General features: G+C 40.0%; 1 protein-coding gene across 6 annotated transcripts in view; it reads right to left on the bottom strand.

The window, feature by feature from the left end:
* LOC140199449 (diacylglycerol kinase beta-like) overlaps window positions 1–23422 on the bottom strand; it is a 566317-nt gene that overhangs the window by 471362 nt on the left and 71533 nt on the right. For all 6 annotated transcript variants that reach the window (XM_072261555.1, XM_072261557.1, XM_072261558.1 and 3 more), the window contains exon 2: window positions 20969–21344. In XM_072261555.1, the coding sequence (XP_072117656.1) occupies window positions 20969–21035 (67 nt within the window). In that variant the 5' untranslated portion in view covers window positions 21036–21344. The remainder of the gene's footprint in view (window positions 1–20968; window positions 21345–23422) is intronic.

Genomic DNA, 23422 nt, shown 5'->3' with positions numbered 1-23422 from the left:
TAATGCAACAATGGAAAAAGTATGTGATTAGAGGATCAAAATCAGCAGCTGGCATGGTGGTTGTGGCTGTGACCTTCTACACAAATGGCTTCCTTCAACCTAGAGCTACAAATACTTCTATCAACTTGATGTGAAGTATGGGAGGTCACTGATGTTTTTTGTTTATCCACAACCATTACTTCCCTTGCTGGAGATCAGAAGACAGTAGGTCATAACTCAAAGCCAACTAACGGCTTTGTGAGATCCCCAAGGGCCTATGCCTGCCCTTGGTAACTAATTGATCACAAGCAACCAACTGGCTTAGAGCCCAAATCAGAGTGGAGGTGGCAACAATTCCAGCTGCAAGCGTCAGGAAAGGGGACATGCTGAATGACTGGACTGCGAGGAGACATCGTGAGGCTCATGTCAATTGCTACTCAACCTCGCTCCAGTTAGAAGCTCCCATTGACCAATTGGAGGGCAAGTTGCTGGACAATCCCCAATAACCTGCATAGCCCTGTCTACATATTTAGCAGGCTAACTTTACACAAAAACATTAGTACCCAGTGTTGGGTGGCTGCTGTGTCTAATAGAAGCTGCAATGTCAGCCTGAAGAAAATGTTTCATGGTCGGGATGGTCATCCTATTTAAACTAAAATTGTACATCTCCAAATCTGCAAGATATCCGTATTAAGACACAAACTCCTCCCTTTTCCTTGATATTGAACAGAGTCTTCCTAATGGAGTAAGCATTTCTTTGTGGATTACCTTCAGCCTGTCCCTATTGATTGGCCCTACCAGGTCTTTAACAGAGTCCTCTGCAGCTGAACTCTGAGTGACCATGCATCCCAGTCTTTCTTCCTGTTGTGTGCCACTGCCCAGTGATTTCAAACAGGCAGATTCCCATCTTCAAATGACATGCATTTGTCACTCAGTATCCAAGGTGTTCATTGCAAGTGTTACAGGTGTTCATCACTGGTCTTCATGCAGTTCCTGCTTCGCCTGGAAAGGATGACGTTGTGGGTCACACATACACATCTAACGTTGTAGAAACAAGAGACTGCAATGCCGGAATCTCATAGTCCAGAGTTCAAAATTCATATTTATTATCAAAGTATGTATGAATATCATAAACAAGCTGGAGATTCCTCTCCTTGCAGGCAGCCACAGAAAAAAGTATCAATAGAATCCACAAAAACTACACACAAAGGTGGACAAACATCCAATGTGGAAAAGAGGACAAATCACGCAAAAAGCAACAAAAAGTAACCATAATATCGAGCAGAAGCTGCAGAGTCAGTTCAGCACTGATGTGAGTGAAGCTGGCCCAGGAGCCCAATGGCTGCAGGGCAACAACTGCTCCCAACCCCAGCCAGCAGCATGAGATCTGAGACACTTGTACCTCCCACCTGATGGTGATAGCGAGAAGAGAGAGGGAGACAGGTCAAACGCAGGCATACGGCACTGAACACTGGTTCATTTTCTGCCCTCAGGCATCAATGCTTTAAACTGGCTTAATGCTTTAATTGGCGTGGAGTAACAGAGCAGAGCACGTGTGTAGGAGCCATGCACCTATTTATTGTCTGTCTGTATTGTATTTGTGTTCCACATCCTCACACTGGGTGAAGGTAATTTGTCACGTGGGTTTGGCTGGTGATAAAATAGATGAATATGGTCACCTGCTCAACTGCCTGGCAGAATAGAGAAGGGGTGAGTAGGGAGCACATATTTTTTTGTTGACCGGTTGTCCTTGTTTGAATTTGAACAAATTATGCTCGACTTTGACCACTCATCTTTGTTTGAACTTGATCCAATTACACTTGTCAAATTCATTTTTGCTTAACATGAATTATGGAAGAGTTGAATGATATTACTGTTGGTTTGTAATAAAGGATTAAACATACCTTTTCAACTTGGAATTCAGTTGGTTACAAGTGTGTCATACAATGCAATACACCCTCACAGCCTCTCATCTACTTTTTGTTTGTTTCAAAGTAGTCACTACAACAGGTTAACTTTCTGCTCTCAGGCCTCGACATAGCATCCATCCCCAGTAATGACCACCTTGCGATGTCCATACATGATTCTCAAGATTGTAAAATCACTATTTTGTTTAGGCAGTTCAAAAGTACATAGGCTGCAGATTGCAGTGATCACAGTTCAGAAATATATTGAGCAGGGTACCTAGTAGTTTTGCCTACAAAATATCACCCTATGTCACCAGCATCATCTTGGAATCTGGAGCAAAAAGAAACAAAATAAACTGATGGAAGTGTTCAGCAGGTCAAGCAACATTTGAGGAGCTAAAGGGATAGCTGACGTTTCTGGTCAAGAACCTGCATCAGGATTGACGTTTATAGTTACGTGCTTAGGAAGCGAGACAGGAAGAACCTTGTTGACAGCATGTACAACTAATTTAAGACAAACATGTGCAGACAGAAGGGAAAGTGAGAAGTGGGAAGGAGGATCATGCACACAGACAACATTATCTTTGATCAGTTAGGCACTGGCAGTCATGATGACTTCAACAACACACCACCTAGTATCATTTCCTCCTGCATGGTTAGCTCCTATTACATCTGGCGGTGCTCCACCTCGTTTTACAAAGGAACAACCAGGCATTGTTTGCAAGCTGTGAGATGTGGGATGGAATTTTGCAGTATTACTAAGAGTGGCTTGCATGGTCCAACAGTCCACAGCAGGGGGGATGGGAAACAAAGCACCAGCTCAAAAAGTGGAGGAACGCAGAAGGAGGTAGATGTCAGGGCCAATTAAAACAGGCAGGAGCTAAGTAATAGAGATAGGATGAATAGTTTGAAGTGTGTATGTGTTTAATGTAAGGAGTATTATGGGTAAATGTGATGAACTTGGAGCATGGAACTATGATACTGTGGCCATTGCAGAGACTTAACTGAGAGAGAGACAGGAATGGGTGCTTAACGCCCCAGGGTTTCAACGTTTTAGAAAAGGTAGAGGGACGTAAAAGTGGTAGGGGAAGTTGCACTGCTTAATCATGGACAATATTACAACTGTACTGAAAGGGACATAATGGAAGATTTGTCCATTGAATTTATATAGGCAGAACTTAAAAAAGGAAAAATGCAATCACTCTGATGAGATTGTACTACAGACCCCACAAATAGCCCTGGGAAACTAAGGAACAGATAGTCTACTTAATATTTTAGTAATTTTTGAGTAATATCATAAATGTTGTTTGATTAAGCATTCTTTGTTTCTTATGCAATTCATTATAGTTATATGTACAAAGTATGTGAATGGCATACAGCATCATGCCACAGCATTTTGTGTGCACACTTCGCTTAAAGTAAAAACAAATATACATGAGTTATCTCTCAGCTCCCTTGCTTTGCTTTCAATTAGTTTGTATGTTGTGGAGTTACAAAACAACAGTGGCGACAAGGATATATGTTTTGAAGTGCAGTGAGATGTTAAGTTCAACAAAAAGTAGGAAATGGATGAATTTATGGGTTCATAAACAGTGAGCACTGGATGATGATGATAATAATAATAATAATAGTAAGTTAAAAAGGAGCAAAAATGACTAGCTACATCGGAAAGATAGACTGTTCAGTTACACAAGAGCTAACTGGATTTTGCATACCAAACAAAATGAGCAATTTCTTTTTAAGCAAATGAAATAACCACTAAAAAGTGAGTACCAATTTTATTGAGTGCATTGGATTTAACTGCTCCAACCAAACCAGCTGAAATGAGCTTTGCAAATATTATGAACATAATGCAGGAACATTTAGGACCAAAACTATTGTTGATTGCAGAACATTTTAGGTTTTATATGCAGAATCAAAAGGAATGGGAGTCTATTTCAGCGTACATAGCCGAATTGAAGAGATTGTCTGAGCATTGTCAGTTCAGTGATGGGGTTAATCACTGAGAGATCATTTAGTTTGTGGAATCTTACAAGAAAGCATTCAAAAACAATTCCTAACTGAAGCACAGCTAAAATAGCTTTATCAATGGAAACAGCAGACAGAAATGCAAGTCAGTTACAGTAACGAATGAAAATGAGCGTGAACAAAATTACAACATCTAAACAGAAACTGACCTAGCCATATAAGTTGTATTACTGTTGTGGCAGGGGCTCACATACACCAGACCAATGCAGATGTAAAAGATGAAACTTGCAGAAAATACAACAAAGAGTACGTCAGGCTGACAAAAATAAATGGACTGAACAGGGGGAAAAAGATAAAAAATAAAGTTGGAGCTTATAACTAAGCAGGGAAGTGTGTTGTATATTTAATATTTTAGTAATATTTGAGTAATCATAATCATGGTTATGTACAAAAGAAATGGAAAGACTAAAGATTAACATCATGGGAATTAGCGAAGTTCATTGGATAGGTGCTGGAAAAAGTCAGATTAGAAATAAAACACTAGTTTATTCTTGTGGAACATCCCATACTAATCGAGTAGGAATTCATATGGATGGAAACATGCAAAAAGTGTTTTAGGACATTGGGCAATATCAGAAAGAGTGTTCCTTGTTAGATTCAGAGGACAACCATTTGATTTAGCAATTATACAGGTATATTGCACCAACAACAGATGGAACAAATGAGGATAAAGATAAATTCTACGAAGAGCTTGAACAAGCAAAGAATGGATGCAAATCTCAAGATATTGTTATTGTCATGGGAGATCTAAATGCTAAAGTAGGGCAAGGTGCTGATGGAAATACCATAGGAAAATTTGGACTAGGGGAAAGAAGTGAAAGAGGTGAGAAATAGGTAGAATGGTGCAAGATGAATAATCACATCATTAGGAATACCTACTTTAATAACCATCCAAGATGCTTGTGGACCTGGAAAAGTCCAGGTGATAACACCAGAAATCAAATTGACTTTATTACTATAAACCAAAGATTTAGAAACTCAGTGACTCAATGCAAAACATATCCAGGTGCAGACTGCAATAGTGACCATAACCCAGTAGTATGTCATGTAAAAGTAAAACTTAAAAAACGAAAGAAGCAAAAACCTGAACAATCCCTTGACTACTTGCAATTAATTAAAGAAGAAAGCATAAGGCAAAAATTTACAACTGAAGTAAGGAATAGATTTCAAAGTCTAGAAAGAGAATCTGTTGAAGATTATAGCAATCATGTAGAAATGAAATTTAACTCTCTAAAGGATGCCTTGGTAGAATCAGCAAAGTCAGTGATTCCTAAAAAAGAAAAAAGCACAAAGAATAAATGGATGACAAAAGAAATCAAAAATCTAATGGAAGAAAGGAGACAGAAGAAAGCAAAGCTAAAAGCTTACGTCAAAAAGCCAAAGAGGAATGGTTAAACCAGGAATGTGAGCAAATAGAAAGAACCCCTATTACTGATCCAAAAAGGTTGCATCAACAAATCAAGAATATCACTGGTAAAAAGCTCATCTGTTCTTCAGGTGGATGTTTGAAAGCAAAGGACAGTACCATTATCATGGAAAAAGATGAGATTATGAATAGATGGACTGAGTATATTCAGGAATTGCTTGAAGATGATCGAGGCGAAAAACCAGAAATTAAGAAAAACATTGAAGGTCCAAGTATTTTAAAATCTGAAGTTCGTAATGCAATAAATAAGATGAAGAAAGGAAAGGCAGCAAGTCCTAATGAATTAGTAATAGAACAAATTATCACCCTTGAAGATTATGGAATTGAAAAACTTACTGATTTAATCAATGACATTTATGAGACTGGAATAATACCATAAGAGATGAAAAATCAGTATTTATCACTCTTCCGAAGAAACCTGGAGCAAAAGAATGTGAATTACATAGGACCATAAGTTTAATGAGTCATATCACCGAGATACTTCTAAGAATTTTGATGACAAGAGCTAAAAGATACAAGCTGAAACAGGTAAAGAACAATGTGGTTTTGTGAAAGACAAAGGTACAAGAAACACAATATTGACATTAAAGATACTATCAGAACAAGCTATTGAAGTGCAAAAAGATTTGTTTCTTTGTTTTATGGACTACACAAAAGCATTTGATAAAGTGAAGCACAATAAGTCATTTGAAATATCACAGGAAACTCTAGATCCAGATTCAAAAGAACTCCGCCTAATCAGAAATCTGTACTGGGAACAAACTGCCGCTGTAAGAATAGATGGAGAAGTGAGTCAGTTTACAAAAATCAAGAGGGGTGTTAGACAAGGGTGTGCTTTCTCCCCTGATTTATTTAATGTGTACAGTGAGACAATATTACAAAAAATAAGAAACATCTTGGGAATCAAAGTTGGTGGTGAAAACATCAATAATTTCATGCAGATGTCACTGTGTTAATTGCAAGTATGGAGGAAGAAGTATAAAACTTAATTGATATGGTTGTTGAAGAAAGTGCAAAGATGGGTCTATCAATTGCAAAAAGACAGAATGTATGGTGATATCCAAAAAGAAGGAGAATCCTATCTGCAGGCTGAGAATAAACGGGGAAGAGATAAAACAAATACAGAACTTTTGGTATTTAGGAAGCTGGGTGACATCAGATGACTTGGACATTAAAAGAAGGATAGGGACGGCAAAAGACACCGTTACGAGAATGAAGGGTATACTGACCAATACTAAACTAGGCATGACAACCCGCCTCACAGTACTGAAATGTTACGTTTATCCAGTTATGTTATATGGCTCAGAATGTTGGACAATATCTAGTAACATGAGGAAACGAATTGTAGCAGCAGAGATGTGGTTTTTGAGGAGGATGCAAAGAATACCATGGACGAAATGACTATTTACCGAGGATGTCATGAACAGAGAAATAATGTATGAGATCATGCAAAGGCAATGTAACTTCATTGGGCATGATTAGGAGAGAGGAGTTAGAATGCACGGTAATTATGGGAAAGATTGAAGGAAAGAAAGCAAGAGGAAGACAAAGACAAATGATGATGGAGACAGCAGCCAGAGAACTGGAAATGAATACCAATGAATTGATCCACTTGACCCGAAACAGGAGTGTGTGGGCCATGGCAGTCAAAGCTCAAACTGGGCACGGCACCTGATGATGATGATGTACAAAGTATGTGAATGGCATATATCATCACATTACTACATTATGCATGCACGTCTCAGTTAGAGTAAAAAACAAACGTACACGAGTTACCTCCCATCTCCCATGTTTTGTTTTCAATTAGTTTTCATGTTCTGCTGTTACAAAATATAACAGATATGTCGTCAGATTAAGGAAAGGTGTAAAAGTACTTCTCTTAATATGAACTGGGGCCTTCTTAGTCCAAGTGGTTTCACTGGGGCAGAATTTGTTAGGTGCATCCAGGAGGGATTCTTAAATCAATATGTACATATCCAACAAGAGGGGCTGTACTAGATCTGGTGTTGGGTAATGAGTCAGGCTAAGTGACGGACCTTTCAGTGGGTGAGCAGTTAAGGAACAGTGTTAAAAGACCAACTGCAAAGCGTACATGACAAGTATGTTCCGGTCAAAAGGAAGGACAAAGATGGCAAGGAAAGAGAACCTTGGATGTTGAAGGAGGCGATTAATTTAGTCAAGAAGAAAAAGTATGAAAAGCCGAGGAAGCTAGAATCAAACCGAGCCCTTGAGGATTGCAAGAGCCCAGAAAATAACTCAAGAAGGAAACTAGAAAAGCCTTTTGCAAGTAGGATTATAGATAATCCAAAGGCATTCTATACATACATCAGGAGCAAGTGGATAACTAGAGAGAGGGACCACTAAAGGACAAGGGGGAAAGGGAACAGAAACTTTTGTTTGGGTGAAGGACATGGGTGAGATCTGCAGCAAAAGAGTCTCAGGGTTGTATGTGGTGACATGTATGTACCTGGATAATAAATTTTACTTTGACATTTAATAAGCACTTTACATCAGTATTCACCAAGGAGAAGGGTGTCGACGATAGGGTGATCAGTGCACGGCAAGAGTATTTATATGCTAGGACATTTCAAAGGAGACAAGGTAGATTTGGATCCCTTAAGGTGCATTAAGGTGGATAAGTCCCCAGGGCCTAATGCAATATGCCCCAGGTTATTGAGAGGGGCAAGTGAAGAGATTGCTGGGGCCTTGACCAATATCTTTTCTTCCTCTCTAGATTTTTAGCGAAGTGATGAGGGTGACTGATTAGGTAGTGCTGTGGATGTTGTCTACATGGATTTTATTAAGGCTAAAATCACAAGATCTCTCATGGGAGGCTCATCCAGATTAAGATGCATGAGATCCACAGTGAATTGGTCACTTGGATTTAGACAACACACATAAAAGTTGCTGGTGAACGCAGCAGGCCAGACAGCATCTCTAGGAAGAGGTGCAGTCGACGTTTCAGGCCGAGACCCTTCGTCAGGACTACCTTCGAAGGGTCTCGGCCTGAAATGTCGACAGCACCTCTTCCTAGAGATGCTGCCTGGCCTGCTGCGTTCACCAGCAACTTTTAGGTGTGTTGTTTGAATTTCCAGCATCTGCAGAATTCCTGTTATTTGGATTTAGAACTGGCTTTCCCATAGAAGTCAGAGGATGGTCGAAGGGACTTACTCTAGCTGAAGGTCTGTGATTAGTGATGTTCCAAAGGAATCTGCGCAGGGACCTCTGCTGCTCATGATGTATATAAATGACCTGGATGAAAATGTACTGTAGATGGGTGGGTTGGTAAGTCTGCGGATGTTAAAAAGATTTGTGATGCTATGGATAGCATAGATTATAGCAGGATATAGATCAGTTGCGGATATGGGCAGAGAAATAGCAGATTGGAGTTTAGCCTGACCAACTGTGCAGTGTTGCCCTTGGTAGGTCAAATGTAAAAAGACAGCACACTGTTAACGGCAAGACCCTTAACTGTGGGGATGAGCAGAGGGATCTTGAGGTCCAAGTTCATAGCTCCCTGAAAATGGCTACACAGGTTGATGGGGTGATTAAGGCAGCGTTGACATGCTTACTTTTATTAGTTGAGGCACCAAGTTCAAAAACCTGGCAATTGGATTTCCAGGTAGGGGAATGTGACGTCAACCACTAGGACCCAAAAAGAAATTAGGGTTTTTTTGTAAAATGGCTAGCAGCTAAAAACAAAAGTTGTCCAGAGCAACAGAAGGCTTCACATATAAAGCCATGGACAGATGTGGAAGATCAATTGGAATTCACAACTTTGCATCTGGAAGTCCCAAACACAATGGAGTAGAAGTCATCCTAAAAAGTCTAATTAAGCCTAAATAATACTGCATGTGTTACTGTGCTTAGCTCTAAGCTCTGTATATCTGTATTGCTGCATCGTTCCCACCAGAATGCATTATAAATTGACTGGAATAATACTTAAAATTTGGGTTAAATTATTAGGACAAATGATATAAATTGCAATAGCTCTGTATAATTCAGAGCATTAAAAATGTAATCAAATTGTCCCTTAAAGGTATTCCAGATGGAGAGAAACCACCTTCATTGTTTAGGGAATCAAAGTTCAAGGACCGTAAGATCATAAGACATAGGAACATAATTAGGCCATTCAGCCCATTGAGTTTGCTCCGCAACTTCATCATGGCTGATCCCGGATCCCATTCAACCCTTTACATCCTGCCTTCTCACCACGTCCCTTGGTGCCCCGACCAATCAGGAATATATCAACTTCTGCTTTGAATATACCCATGGACTTGGCCTCCACCGCAGTCTGTGGCAGAGTATTCCACAGATTCACCACACTTTGGCTAAAAAAAAATTCCTCCTTGCTTCTGTTCTAAAAGGTCGCCCCTCAAAATTGAGGCTGTGCCCTCTATTTCTGGAAACATCCCCCCCGCCCCCAAGAGGAAACATCCTCTCCACATTCACCTCATCAAGTCCTTTCAACATCTGGCAGGTTTCAGTGAGATCTGCACACATTCTTTTAAGTTTCAATTTTAATATTTCAGATCTAATATTTCAGAACTGAAACTGAGAAAAACGTCTTCATTCAAGGATGGTGTAAGTTGATATGTTCATCCACAATGAATTCTAAATTTAAGTGATAGATCAATTTTAACCAACGGATTACAGGGCGAAGATATGTCTTAAGGCGGTATATTGGAGATAACAGATGCAACAGTGGAATTCTGGCAAGAAAACAAACCAGCCTTTCCAATCTCTCCTCAACCTGAACTATTCCGTTCCACTCCACACAGCATCCTGGTGAATTTCCTCTGGACTCTCTCGGGTACAATTATATCCTTCCTGCTGTTACAAAACATTGGTTTATTGAAATATGGCTCAGATCCAAATATATTCAAGAAAATAGCTTATTTAATGATCAATACAAAGGATTAAACAGGCTTTTATTATTAAAGTAAGCTTCTCATAGCCCATCTGTTGGTCCTGGCATCAGCAAATACAAGTGTCCTCAATAACCATCAAATTACTCATGACCAAAAGGGAGGCCTGTGCAGCTAATCGAAGATGCAGTCAGTTCTAAAGCTTTGGTTGGGAATTCCTAGCAACATTGAATGTAAGGGTATCATCTCTGCCATTCCCACTATTCACCCAGTCCAAAGTGAAAACACTTTTATCAATAGCAAAGACCTCCGACAAACAACATTGCCACCAACCCCTATAGGAGCCAGTTTTGAATTCCGAGTCATGCAGCATACAAACAGGCCCTTCAGCCCATCATATCCATGCCAGGGGAAAGCTCAGAAGCTTACGAAGGGAAGATTAGGCCAGAAAATTAAGACAATCAGTGAGTAACACAAGATCCATGGGGTGAGGCTGCAAACTGGACACAAAATTGAGATGGTGATAGGAAGCAAAGGGCAGTAGCAGACTTTCTTTTCAGACTGCAGAATTTTGACCAATGGTGTCATACAACAATTAGTACTAGGTCCTCTGTTTTTTCATAACATATCTTTCTGATTTTGATGAGAATGTGGATGCCATGATTAGTGAGCTTGCAGATGACACCAAAATTGGTGGTATAGTGAACAGCGAAGAGGGTTATCCACCAAAAGTATCAACGGATCAACTTAGGAGCCAACAGATCAACTTAGAAGCTGAGTAAGGGGATGACAATGGAATTTACCTCAGACAAGTGAGAAGTGATGCATCTTGGCAAGTTAAACCAGGACAGGACATACACAGGGAATGGTAGGACCCTACTATGGAGTGTTGATGAATAGGCAAATCTTAGGGTACAAGTACATAGTTTCAGGAATGGCAACACAAGTAAATGGGATGGTGAGGAAGGTACATGGCCTTCATTGGCTGAGGCATTAAAAAAAATACACAAGCTGGGACATCATGTTACAGTTTGAGTACTGTGTGCAGCTCTGGTATCCAAACTATGGGAAGGATGTGATTAAGGGAGACAGGGTGCAGAGGGGGAAAAAAAAATCATCAGAACATTGCCTGAATTGGAGGGCTTGAGTTATCAGGAGAGATTGGATAGGTTAGATCTGTTTTCCCTGGAATGAAGGAAGATGAGAGATGACATGATAGTGACATATAAAATTATGAGATATAAATAGGTCAGAGACAGGGTATTTAAAAATAGAGGCAGATTTAAAAGGTGAGAGAGAGGAGGTTCAAAGGTGATGTGAGGGGTGAATACTTCAGATAAAGTCTGGTGGGTATTTGGAATGAGCTGTGTCGTGCAAGAGCCCGATGGTTGAGGCAGAAATAGTAACCATTTGAGAGATAATCTGGATGGGTAGTTGAATGAGCAAGGTAAAAGGGGGATATGGAATTAATGCAGGCAAATGCGATTAGTATAGGCAGGCATGCAGGTAAATATTTTCTGCAGAGGACACAGACGACATGCACACTGACAGGCGTAGGTACAGTGTGCCAAACGGCGGGTTTCTATGCTGTATAATTCTTTCAATAAGAGAGAGGGGACTAGAGGAGGGTTTTGATGACACAGGACAAAGTGATAGTTTTAAAAGCTGCAAATACAGGAACAGAAAATGCTAGAGGCAAAGCAATAAGAGTGTTCTTTAAGTGACAGAATGGTATCAGTGTTTGGATTTAGCAAATGCTCAAATTAGAGCCTACTGGGCATGAAATAGAAAATGAAGCAAAAAGGATGATAAAAATAGGTAGTAGGAAAAATAATGACGTAGTGAAGAAAATACCCTGTGCAGTGGTCACGCAAGACTGGTGATAGATGATGCAGAAGACAGATGTGTATGTATTCCTATGCTGTATCACGAACAAATGATGAAATATACAGGTTTCCCCTGCTATCCGAAAGTAGAGTGTTCTTATGAAACCTTTTGTGCCGAAATGGCGTGAAGCGAAGAAGCAATTACCATTAATTTATATGGGAACAATTTTTGAGAGTTCCCAGACCCAAAAAATAACCTAACAAATCATAACAAATAACACATAAAACCGAAAATAAATAACACTAACATATAGCAAAAGCAGGAATGAACTGATAAATACACAGCCTATATAAAGTAGAAATAATGTATGTACAGTGTAGTTTCACTTAGCAGAATGAGGAAGATTTAGCCAAAACCGATGCATAGAAAAAAAATCGACACGTACACGCATGCGCACACACCTGCCCGCGCAAGGCTTCATGGTCATGGTAGTCTTTCTCAGGGTAAACGCAAGTTTAAAAAGTGAAAATCCTCTTCAGATTTCTTTCGGTTAGCAAAAACAGGTACTAATGTAGGGCTTTTGTAAAAGCGAAGTGGCATAAAGCAAATTTTCGTAAAGCGGGGATACCTGTACTGCTAATCTAAAAGATTCCAGATTAGTGTTGGTTAAGGATATCAAGGTCTAATGAGAGGAAAGCAAATAAATAAATTGTTAGCCTGTTGGTGATCAAAGAGATTGTAACAACTTGGTTGAATTAAACTGAAGCAAATTTTAACCTCGACCTCTACAGATACATTAGAAGTCAATGAACACGATAATTTGTAGTAATAGATATCAAAATACTTTAGGCTGTGCAACAATACAATGGGATTCACACCAAATTTGACAATATAAAATTACATTTAGTTACTCACATGAATGTATTTTGCAAAACAATTTTGTTTTACAAAACATCATTTAAAAAAGAATGCTCATACTGGCTGTTCGACTGCCAAGCAGAAACGAGAATACGTAGATGTTACAAAGGAATAATGAGAGAAGAAATTGCAAGTATGAAACAAGTTGTACCATTGGCTTGGGTAAACCAGTAACGGTGCAAAACAATATATCAAATTCAATACTTAAAAACAAATCAATCCTTGATACTTTCCTGTTTAAAATAAATTCAATTTTACAACATGACAAAAAAATACTCTAGAACAGAACTGAATACTGCTTTCCACTGCACAACTTTACTGAATGCACAATGACATTTTGCAAGCCTTCCATCTGTTCAAATTATACTAACTGTAGTCGCCCACACATTTCCTTCAAACATTTTATCATTCTTAACTATTCATGTTGCCAATTTAAATTTTATTAAGCTAGCTGAAAACAGCTATTAATGCAACATCGCAGTATATATGCATGTGCACATCACCTTCTTCCTAAAGCAAGTTTCAACAATGAAAATATACATTGGAATATTGGGCTCAAACAAAGAAAATGTATTTTAGCACCCTTCATCTATAGCAAACTGAAAGCACCACACATTGACAGATTATCTAACCATTATTCCCTTTATGTAAACTTGGTACATGCAAGTTAACTGTCCAAACTTCAAAAGTAGTCCAGTGGTTTGTGAGCTTTCAGGGCAATAGACAAAAAGGGGTGTGTCATGAAGAAGTGTGTTACAAAAGGCTCTGTATAAATGCAATGTTCTATAAATGGTGCAAACCAACTCTGAATAGGTTTTTGCATCCATCACTTCAATATTGCAGAGAAAGAACAGCCCTGATCCCATCAGAATTTCACAGATTTTGAATCAAAATTTCAACGTAAAATCATATTCAAAAAGTCTTGAAACATTCAAAAACAATAACAAAATCACCTGGAATTAACAATCAATAACATGATACTTTCACACAATATTCTAAAAGCATTAAACAACTCTGCTGGTTCTACAATGTGAATATTAGATTCTATTTTTAAACCTCTTTAGTCCTAGAGTACCTACAAGATACACAACTATCCTCCCAACGAAAAGCAGATCATACTTGGGTAGACATGGAATTGATTCATGCTATTAATTAAAGCACTTCCTTGAGACTTAAAACAATTACACTCTGTCCTACACATCCATAATGATGAACTATAGCTAATAAAAGAATCAATGCCCAAATTGTCAGGATCACATTTCTGGTGTCAGGATTCCAGAAATCTCTATCTGGAAGGCTTTGATAACATGAAATTGGGAAAAGTAAATGAAGTCTTGGATTGGTCTCAAACCAATGAAGAGAAACAGTAAATAAAATGGTGATAAGGTGAACAAGAACAACATGAATTTATAAACTTATACATTTACCAACAGAATAAAGCACTTAAACATTGCAAAGGAAATCAATGTGACAAAATGATTGGTACAAACCAAAGGAGACATGAGCAGATGCAACAAAAATACTAAAGCATGGACCAAGTTTTTTGTGTCTAGGAGAAGGAAAGAAAGTACAAGAGTTTAACCGAAGCCATAGCTAACAATAGGGAGATGAAAATAGATGGGATTGCAGAGAACTCTGAATGTACCAGGTGCAGTTTACTTCAATATTAATACACAATTGATCTAGTTTTTTTCTTTGATCACAGAACTTCCCATTAAGGTGCTTGGCAGCATGGACTGGGCAGTATAACTGAAAAAAAAAGTGAATGCCAGACAACTCTTTTGATTAAAAAAACCAGCTTTATCTTGCATTTGTATTCCTGACATACATGTACCTGACAGAACTTTAAAATAAGATATTTACCCTTCATGCATGTGGGTGTGTTGGGAAGCTGGTGTGAATCCCCTATCGCTGTGAAATAGTTGGTGGTTCCTTTCGCTACAGGGCTCGGTATGAAGACAATCCCATAAGGCAATATATAATGGGTGCCTGCGGCTAACTTGCTCTGTGCTGAGATGTAGTGCTGAAGAGCTGCACCCAGGCTGACGCAATGAACATTGGCAGTATCTGCTTCATGTACTGACACGAGTGCCTGGAGCCTTCAGTTTGTCTCATTACCATCTGCTGGATGTAATAGAAACTGTTTTATGCCACTTACTTTAAAATCTGGTTGCATAGCTTTCCCCAAAAGTGCAGATTCCTCTAGAGTAAAAAGCTCAATATTGGTCATGCTCAACAGTGGTTGCTAGCCCTCGAGCTCATTACTGGTTTCATATATCTTACAGTACTGGAATGTTAAGGTGCAGAATGATTCAAGTCACTTCCTTTTTTTTTTCTAGACAGCTTCATGTTTATCCAGTTTTGCTTTAAAGTCATCCAAGCCATATAATATTTCATAACCTCCCCAACTTATACTACTCAACTGGAAAATTCCAAATGTCACATCTTTTTTAAGAAGGGAGGGAGGCACACAAAAGGAAAGTATAGGCTGTTAGCCTGGCTTCAGTGGTTGGGAAGACATTGATGTCCATTACCAAGGATGAGGTTTCGGAGTACTTGGAAGCACATGATAAAGTAGGCCAAAGTCGACATGGTTTCCTTAAGCGGAAATCATGCCAGGCAAATTTGTTGGAATGCTTTGAGGAAATAACAGGCAAGATAGACGAAGGAGAGTCAATGGATGCTGTTTCCTAGGATTTTCAGAAGGCATTCATCAACGTGGTGCACATGAAACTTAGACCATAAGGCATAGGAGCAGAATTAGGTCATCTGGCCCATCAAGTCTGCTCTGCCATTCAATCATGGCTGATCCTTCTTTTTTTCCTGTCTCCTCCTCAATCCTAGTTTCTAGCCTTCTCCCCATAACCTTTGATGCCATGTCCAATCAAAAACCTATCAATCTCTGCCTTAAAGACACCTAATGACCTGGCCTCCACAGCTGCATGTGGCAACAAATTCCACAAATTCACCACCCTTTGGCTAAAGAAATTTCTCCGCATCTCTGTTTTGAAAGGGTGCCCCACTATCCTGAGGTTGTGCCCTCTTGTCGTAGACTCTCCCACCATGGGAAACATGCTTTCCACATCTACTTTGTCTAGGCCTTTCAACATTCGAAAGGTTTCAATGAGATTCCCCCTCATCCTTCTGAATTCTAGCGAGTACAGACCCAGAGCCATCAAACGTTCCTCGTATGATAACACTTTCATTCCTGGAATCATCCTTGTGAACCTCCTCTGGACCCTCTCCAATGCCAGCACATCTTTTCTAACGAGGGGCCCAAAACTGTTCACAATACTCAAGCTGAGGCCCCACCAGTGCCTTATAAAGCCTCAGCATCAGATCCTTGCTCTTGTATTCTAGACCTCTTGAAATGAATGACAACATGGCATTTGCCCTCTTCACCACCAACTCAACCTGCAAGTTAACCTTTAGGGCGTTCTACACGAGAACTCCCAAGTCCCTCTGCAACTCAGATTCCTGGATTTTCTCCCTGTTTAGAAAATAGTCCGCACATTTATTTCTATTATCAAAGGGCATGACTGTGTATTTTCCAACACTGTATTTAATTTGCCACTTTCTTGCCCATTCTCTTAATCTGTCTATTCCATCATCTAAATCATTTATATACAGCATAAAAAGAAGTGGTCCCAACACCAATGGAACACCACTAGTCACTGGCAGCCAACCAGAAAAGGATCCTTTTATTCCCACTTGCTGCCTCCTACCAATCAGCCAATGCTCTAACCATACCAGTAACTTTCCTGTAATACCATGGGCTCTTAACTTGGTAAGCAGCCTTATGAAACTTCTTAAACCAGAGCCCATGGTATTACAGGAAACGTACTGGCATGGATAGAAGATTGGCTGACTGGCAGGAAGCAAAGAGTGGGAATAAAGGCGGGGGGGGGGCCTTTTCTGGTTGGCTGCCAGTGACAAGTGGTGTTCCATAGGGGTTGGTATTGGGACCCCTTCTTTTCACATTATATCAACGATTTGGATGATGGCGTTGCAGACAATATAAACATAGGTGGAGGGACGAGCAGTGCTGAGGAAGCAAGGAGACAGCAGAAGGACTTAGATTACAGAATGGGAAAAGTGGCAGATGGAATATAGTGCAGGGAAGTGTTTGGTCATGCACTTTGGGAGAAGGAATAAAGGCGTAGACTATTTTCTAAACATGGAGAAAATTCAAAAGTCCAAGGTGCAACGGGATTTGAGTCCTTTACAGGATTCCCTCAAAGTCAACTTGTAGGTTGAGTTAGTATTGAAGGCAGCAAATACAATGTTGGCATTCATTTTGAGAGCACTAGAATATACGAACAAGAATACGATGGTGTGGCTTTACAAGACGTGGGTCAGATTACACGAGTATTGTGAGCAGCTTTCAGCCACTTATTTCAGAAAAGATGTGCTGTTATTGGAGAGAGTCCAGAGGAGGTCCAGGAAAATGATTCCACGAATGAAGGGGTTAATGTATGTGGAGCGGTTGATGGCTCTGGGTCTGTACTTGCTGGACATTCGAAGAATGAAGGTGGGGTCTCAATGCAACCTTCTGAATATTGGAAAACTGAGACAGGGTGGAAGTGAAGAGAATGTTTCCTATAGTTGAGAGTCTGGGGCCAGACAGCACAGCCTCCAAGTAGATGGATGTCCACTTAGAACAGAGATGAGAAGAAATTTTTTTTTTTTTTTTTTTTAGTCAGAGGGTGGTGAATCTGTGGAATTCATTGCCACAGGTGGCTGTGGAGGCCAAGTTCTGAGTATATTTAAAGCAGAGGTTGATAGGTTCTTGGTTAGTCAGTTAATCAGAAGGTTATGGGGTAAAAGGCAGGAGAATGCAGTCAAAGGAGATAATACATCAGCCTTGACAGAATTGCGGAGCAGACTTAATGGGCCAAGTGGAATAATCTGCTCCTATGTTTATGGTCTTATTGAAAAATTCTCTAGTCATCACCAAATATCCATGCACCTCATTTTAAGAAGGGAAGATCAGAAGAAGCAGCTGAAGATGATTGGGTTGAGGTTACTTCATCGATGAGCTCCCGGAACAATACCCTGGATCCGAGATGACCAACATCCACAACACTTTAAGTATATTCTGTCTCGTTATCAAGGTGAGTCACTCTCATTTCATCTGTGGAGCTCAGTTCTTTTATCCACGTTTGAATAAGGGCTGTAATCAGGTCTGGTGTTGATGACTCTTGCCATCCTTTCTGCTAATGATTGGGAGCAGATTAACAGACTTGGACTTCTGTCCACACAAGTCCAACTCGGCATTATAACTGTATGAAAGCAACTTAGCGGGATAATTCTGGAGCATGTCTTCATGTTGTTGTTTGGCCTCATTGGCTGCTGCATCCCGTGATCTCACCAGTTACTTATATCACATACTAATCAAAATGTCTGAAGAATGAATACTGTGATGCTGGAGGAAACAAAGGTGAATCATCTATTCAGTGCTTCTGGTCCAAGGTGGTTGTAAATACTTCAGCATTTATATGCTCAAAAAAAGGAGGTTGCAATCCTCCCATTGCACTCCTTTTTGCTCAAGAGGATAATTTGTCAGACTTCAATAGTCGCCCCCACACCCGGAGGTAAACAGACAGAACAAAGCTGCTGTTTAATCAGTGTTCAGAAATATAGCTTGATTTGCATAACTTCCAAGTAGGCCGAGTGAGTTAAACTTCAGTTAAATGGGCCCAGATGGAACTGTCACCACCATCATGAACTTTTATCAGCAGGTGTGTTGAAGATTGTATAGCATAAAGGACAATCCAAGTGTTTTCGAAGCCATGAGTGAACAGGGAAATCTAATCTCTACTGAAGTCTAAACTGCTGCATAAAAATCAGATGACCTGACCTTTACAAGAGGTCAAGATACGACCTCCGTAAAGCTATCAGAGTTACCAAGAAACAATATCAATTCAAAATAGAGTCCCAAACCATCAGTTGTGGCAGGGCTTACATGCTATAACAGGCTACAAAATAAAGTCAAGCAGCTTCACCAACAGCATAATTGCTTCTCGGTGAGCTAAACACATTCTATGCATAATTTGAGCAGAAGGGGATTGATATATTACCTCCTACCATGACAGCTTCCAATGCACCTGAAGCCACAGTCACAATTATGGACACAAGATTGGTCTGCTTGAACTCCATGGCATCCCTGGCTGTGTCTTTAGATCTTGTCCAGATCAGCTGGGGGGAGTATTTGCGAATATTTTCACCTCTCCCTGTATCAATTTAATGTTCCCACATGCTTTATGGAGACCACTATAATTCAGTACTTAAGAAAAGCAAGGTAACATGCTTTAACAACTACCACCCAATGGCTCTGACATCCACCATCATAAAGTGCTTCAGGATGTTGGCCTTGCAGGCATCATCTCCAGCTTCTCAGACAACCTCAACCCACTGCAGTCTGCCCACTGCCGAAACAGGTCTACCGCAGATGTCATCTCCCTGGCCCTACACTCATTTCTGGGGTACCTGGACTGTAAAGACACCTACATTAGACTATTACTTATTGACTATAGCTCTGATTTCATTACTATAAGTCCAAGCAAACATCACCAAACTCCAAGACCTGGGAGTCAACAATTCCCCCTGCAACTGGATGCTTGACTTCCTGACTAACAGACTACAATCAGTAAGGATAGGCTGCAACACCACCACCACAATTATTCTCAGCACTGGTGCTCCAGAAGGTTGTCTCCTCAGTCCCCTGCTCTACTCTCCGTACGTTCACGACAGTGTGGACAGATTCTTCGCTAACTCAAGCTAGAAGTTTGCAGATGATACCACTTTACGGATCCATATCTCAAATAATTGCAAGTCAGAGTATGGAGGGAGATAGAGAGCTTAGTAATATGGCGTCACGGCAACCTTTTGTTCAATGCCAGTAACACAAAGAGTAGTCATTGTCTTTGAAGGTGGCGGGGTGGGAAGGGAGGTAAGTGCACACACTCCTGTTTACATTAATAGTGCTGAGATTGAAAGGGTTGACAGTTTCAAGTTCCAAAGACTGAACATCAACCTGTCTTGGTCCAACCACATGGCCAAGAAAGCCCATCAACACCTCTTCCTCAAGAGCTAAAGAAATTTGGCATGACCCGGTCGACCCTTACCCATTTAAAAAAAAATTAATGCACCACAGAAAGCATCCCATCCGGATGCATAATGGTTTGGTATGGCAACTGCTCTCCCTGTGAGTGCAAGAAACTGCAGGAAGTTAAGGACATCACGGAAAGCAGGCTTGCCTCCATGGACTCTGTCTATACTTCCCACTGCCTCAGTAAGGCAGCCAGCAGTTGAGTCAAAGATCCCATCCACCTCGGTCACTTTCTTCTCTCCTCTCTCATTAGCCAGAAGATACAAAAGCCTGAAAGCACAAAGCACCAGGCACAAGGACAGCCTTTATCCCAATGTCATAATAATATTGAATGGTTCCCTAGTATGATAAAAGTGGACTCTTGACCTTACAATCTACCTCATTATAATCTTTCCCCTTAGTATCTACCTGCACTTTCTCTGTAGCTGTTACATTTTATTCTGTGTTCTGTTATTATTTTACCTTGTACTGCCTCAATGTGTAATGAATTGATCCGTATGAACAGCATGCCAGCTTTTTACTGTATCTCGCAATATGTGACAATAATAAATCAATGCCCAATTCCAAATGCTGCCTAAAACTATGAAAGGAACATTTTCACATATTTCTACCTTGACTGATATTAGGTCATTTCAGATAAAGGCCTTATAGAATATCACAGCAAGTAGTAAAATTAATACATCCCACAATTTTAGACGTGGGTCTTGAATTTCTGTTACTAATCTTTTTTTCCCCAAATATGAGAAATCTCTAAAATTAAAACACATCAATACAAACTGAAAAGATTAGCTATATCTTGGAAAAAATCAGGTACAATTTCATTTCTCTGTGTTTCTAGTTTTATTTGTAATCAGACTTCTTACAATTTTTGCCTAACTGACATTTTAATCAAGATTATACTTACATTCTGTGTACTGTTGTAGTTGAGCAAACTCTGCTGGACTTAGGATAACCCACGTCCCATCACACATTTTTTAAAGATCCGCTTAGCCCAAGTTCTTACTCATGAAGAGAGCACGACAAATCCTGATGTGCTTCTAGAAAAGTATGGTTGCAGAAGGCATCCTCTTCTCAAGCAGACAGAGGCACTTCTGATGCTTTTAGTTCAGCTGATGTCTGTTTGCATTTGATTGTAAACCCAGTCAAATACACATCGCTTCCCAAGGAAACCTCTTGTTAAACCATTCTTAGTTTCTCTTATGAACTGTTCCATTAATAGAATCTGTCGAGTGAAATCCATTCATATTTTTGATGGGCGAGTCACAGAACTTTACTCAAATCTACAAAACACAAAAAGTATAATCAAAGGCAAGCAAATCCACACAATTGGACTAATCTCAGAATTTTATTGGTTATAATGACAAGACACTATAGCAACGTGTATTCAGTTGGCTTTTTTTCTAGCAATCACAACTCAAAATATATTTGTAAAATGAGAGAGGAATATATCAGTTTATGAGGGAAATAAGTGCTTGAGAACTGAACAGAATACAAAACTGTTAGTGATTTTACTTTACTAGATTAAATAAATACAAATTTTGATTCTTGTCACAAACCCCACCAATGTCCAAATCACAAAGTAAAAAGAAAATGGAAGTGAGGGAAAAAATGTGAAGGCTAATGTGGCATTAAAAAAAATCTGCAAGTATAGCATTGAAACAGACCTTTTCCCTTACAAAAACTTTGGTCAAGCTCCTTACAAGCTCCTCTAAATGCATTTTAAGCTCACCTGATCTTTTCACCTTCAATCTCTTACCCAAATGACATTTAGGCCATTCAGTCAACCACTTAATTTTGTAAAATGTGCAAATTCTGTTTTGAGACCATGAAATGACATCGAATGCCATCCCAAAAAACTAACACAGACGGAAGTATGAAATTCGGGTGGGGCCAGGGAGAAGAAACAGATAAAATGTAAGATACTACTTGGGTGATACTTGGGCACGGTCATCATCAGTTCTGGGCTCAAATGGAGTTGGTCAGCAAAGCAGTGAAAAACTTCTCTCCTTCAATTGACTACATCATAACAAACAATTACACCAAACCAGGCTGGAAGGCATCAAGTAAAGAGTGATTTATGACAATGATAAACACATTGTCCCATCTCCCGGACCAGATGGAATGCACCCTCGTGTTCTGAAGGAAGTAGCTGTGGAGATTGCGGAGGCATTAGCGATGGTCTTTCAAAAGTCGATAGATTCTGGCATGGTTCCAGAGGAATGGAAGATTGCAAATGTCACTACGCTATTTAAGAAGGGGGCAAGGAAGCAAAAAGGAAATTATAGACCTGTTAGCTTGACATTGGTGGTTGGGAAGTTGTTGGAGTCGATTGTCAAGGATGAGGTTACAGAGTACCTGGAGGCATATGACAAGATGGGCAGAACTCAGCATGGATTCCTTAAAGGAAAATCCTGCCTGACAAACCTATTACAATTTTTTGAGGAAATTACCAGTAGGCTAGACAAGGGAGATGCAGTGGATGTTGTATATTTGGATTTTCAGAGGGCCTTTGACAAGGTGCCACACATGAGGCTGCTTAACAAGATAAGAGCCCATGGAATTACGGGAAAGTTACATACGTGGATAGGGCGTTGGCTGATTGGCAGGAAACAGAGAGTAGGAATAAAGGGATCCTATTCTGGTTGGCTGCCAGTTACCAGTGGTGTTCCACAGGGGTCTGTGTTGGGGCCGCTTCTTTTTACATTGTACATCAACGATTTGGATTATGGAATAGATGGCTTTGTGGCTAAGTTTGCTGACGATTCGAAGATAGGTGGAGGGGCCGGTAGTGCTGAGGAAATGGAGAGTCTGCAGAAAGACTTGGATAGATTGGAAGAATGGGCAAAGAAGTGGCAAATGAAGTACAATGTTGGAAAGTGTATGGTTATGCACTTTGGCAGAAAAAATAAATGGGCAGACTATTATTTAAATGGGGAGAGAATTCAAAGTTCTGAGATGCAATGGGACTTGGGAGTCCTTGTACAAGATACCCTTAAGGTTAACCTCCAGGTTGAGTCGGTAGTGAAGGCGGCGAATGCAATGTTGGCATTCATTTCTAGGGGAATAGAGTATAGGAGCAGGGATGTGATGTTGAGGCTCTATAAGGCGCTGGTGAGACCTCACTTGGAGTACTGTGGGCAGTTTTGGTCTTATTTGAGAAAGGATGTGCTGACGTTGGAGAGGGTACAGAGAAGATTCACCAGAATTATTCCGGAAATGAGAGGGTTAACATATGAGGAACGTTTGTCCGCTCTTGGACTGTATTCCTTGGAGTTTAGAAGAATGAGGGGAGATCTCACAGAAATATTTCGAATGTTGAAAGGCATGGACAGAGTGGATGTGGCAAAATTGTTTCCCA

The sequence above is a fragment of the Mobula birostris genome, chromosome 6 (genome assembly GCF_030028105.1).
Source record: "Mobula birostris isolate sMobBir1 chromosome 6, sMobBir1.hap1, whole genome shotgun sequence".
NCBI classification, from domain to species: Eukaryota; Metazoa; Chordata; class Chondrichthyes; order Myliobatiformes; family Myliobatidae; genus Mobula; species Mobula birostris.
Note: the sequence above shows the minus strand (reverse complement) of the source record. Positions and strands in the feature narration are given on the sequence as shown.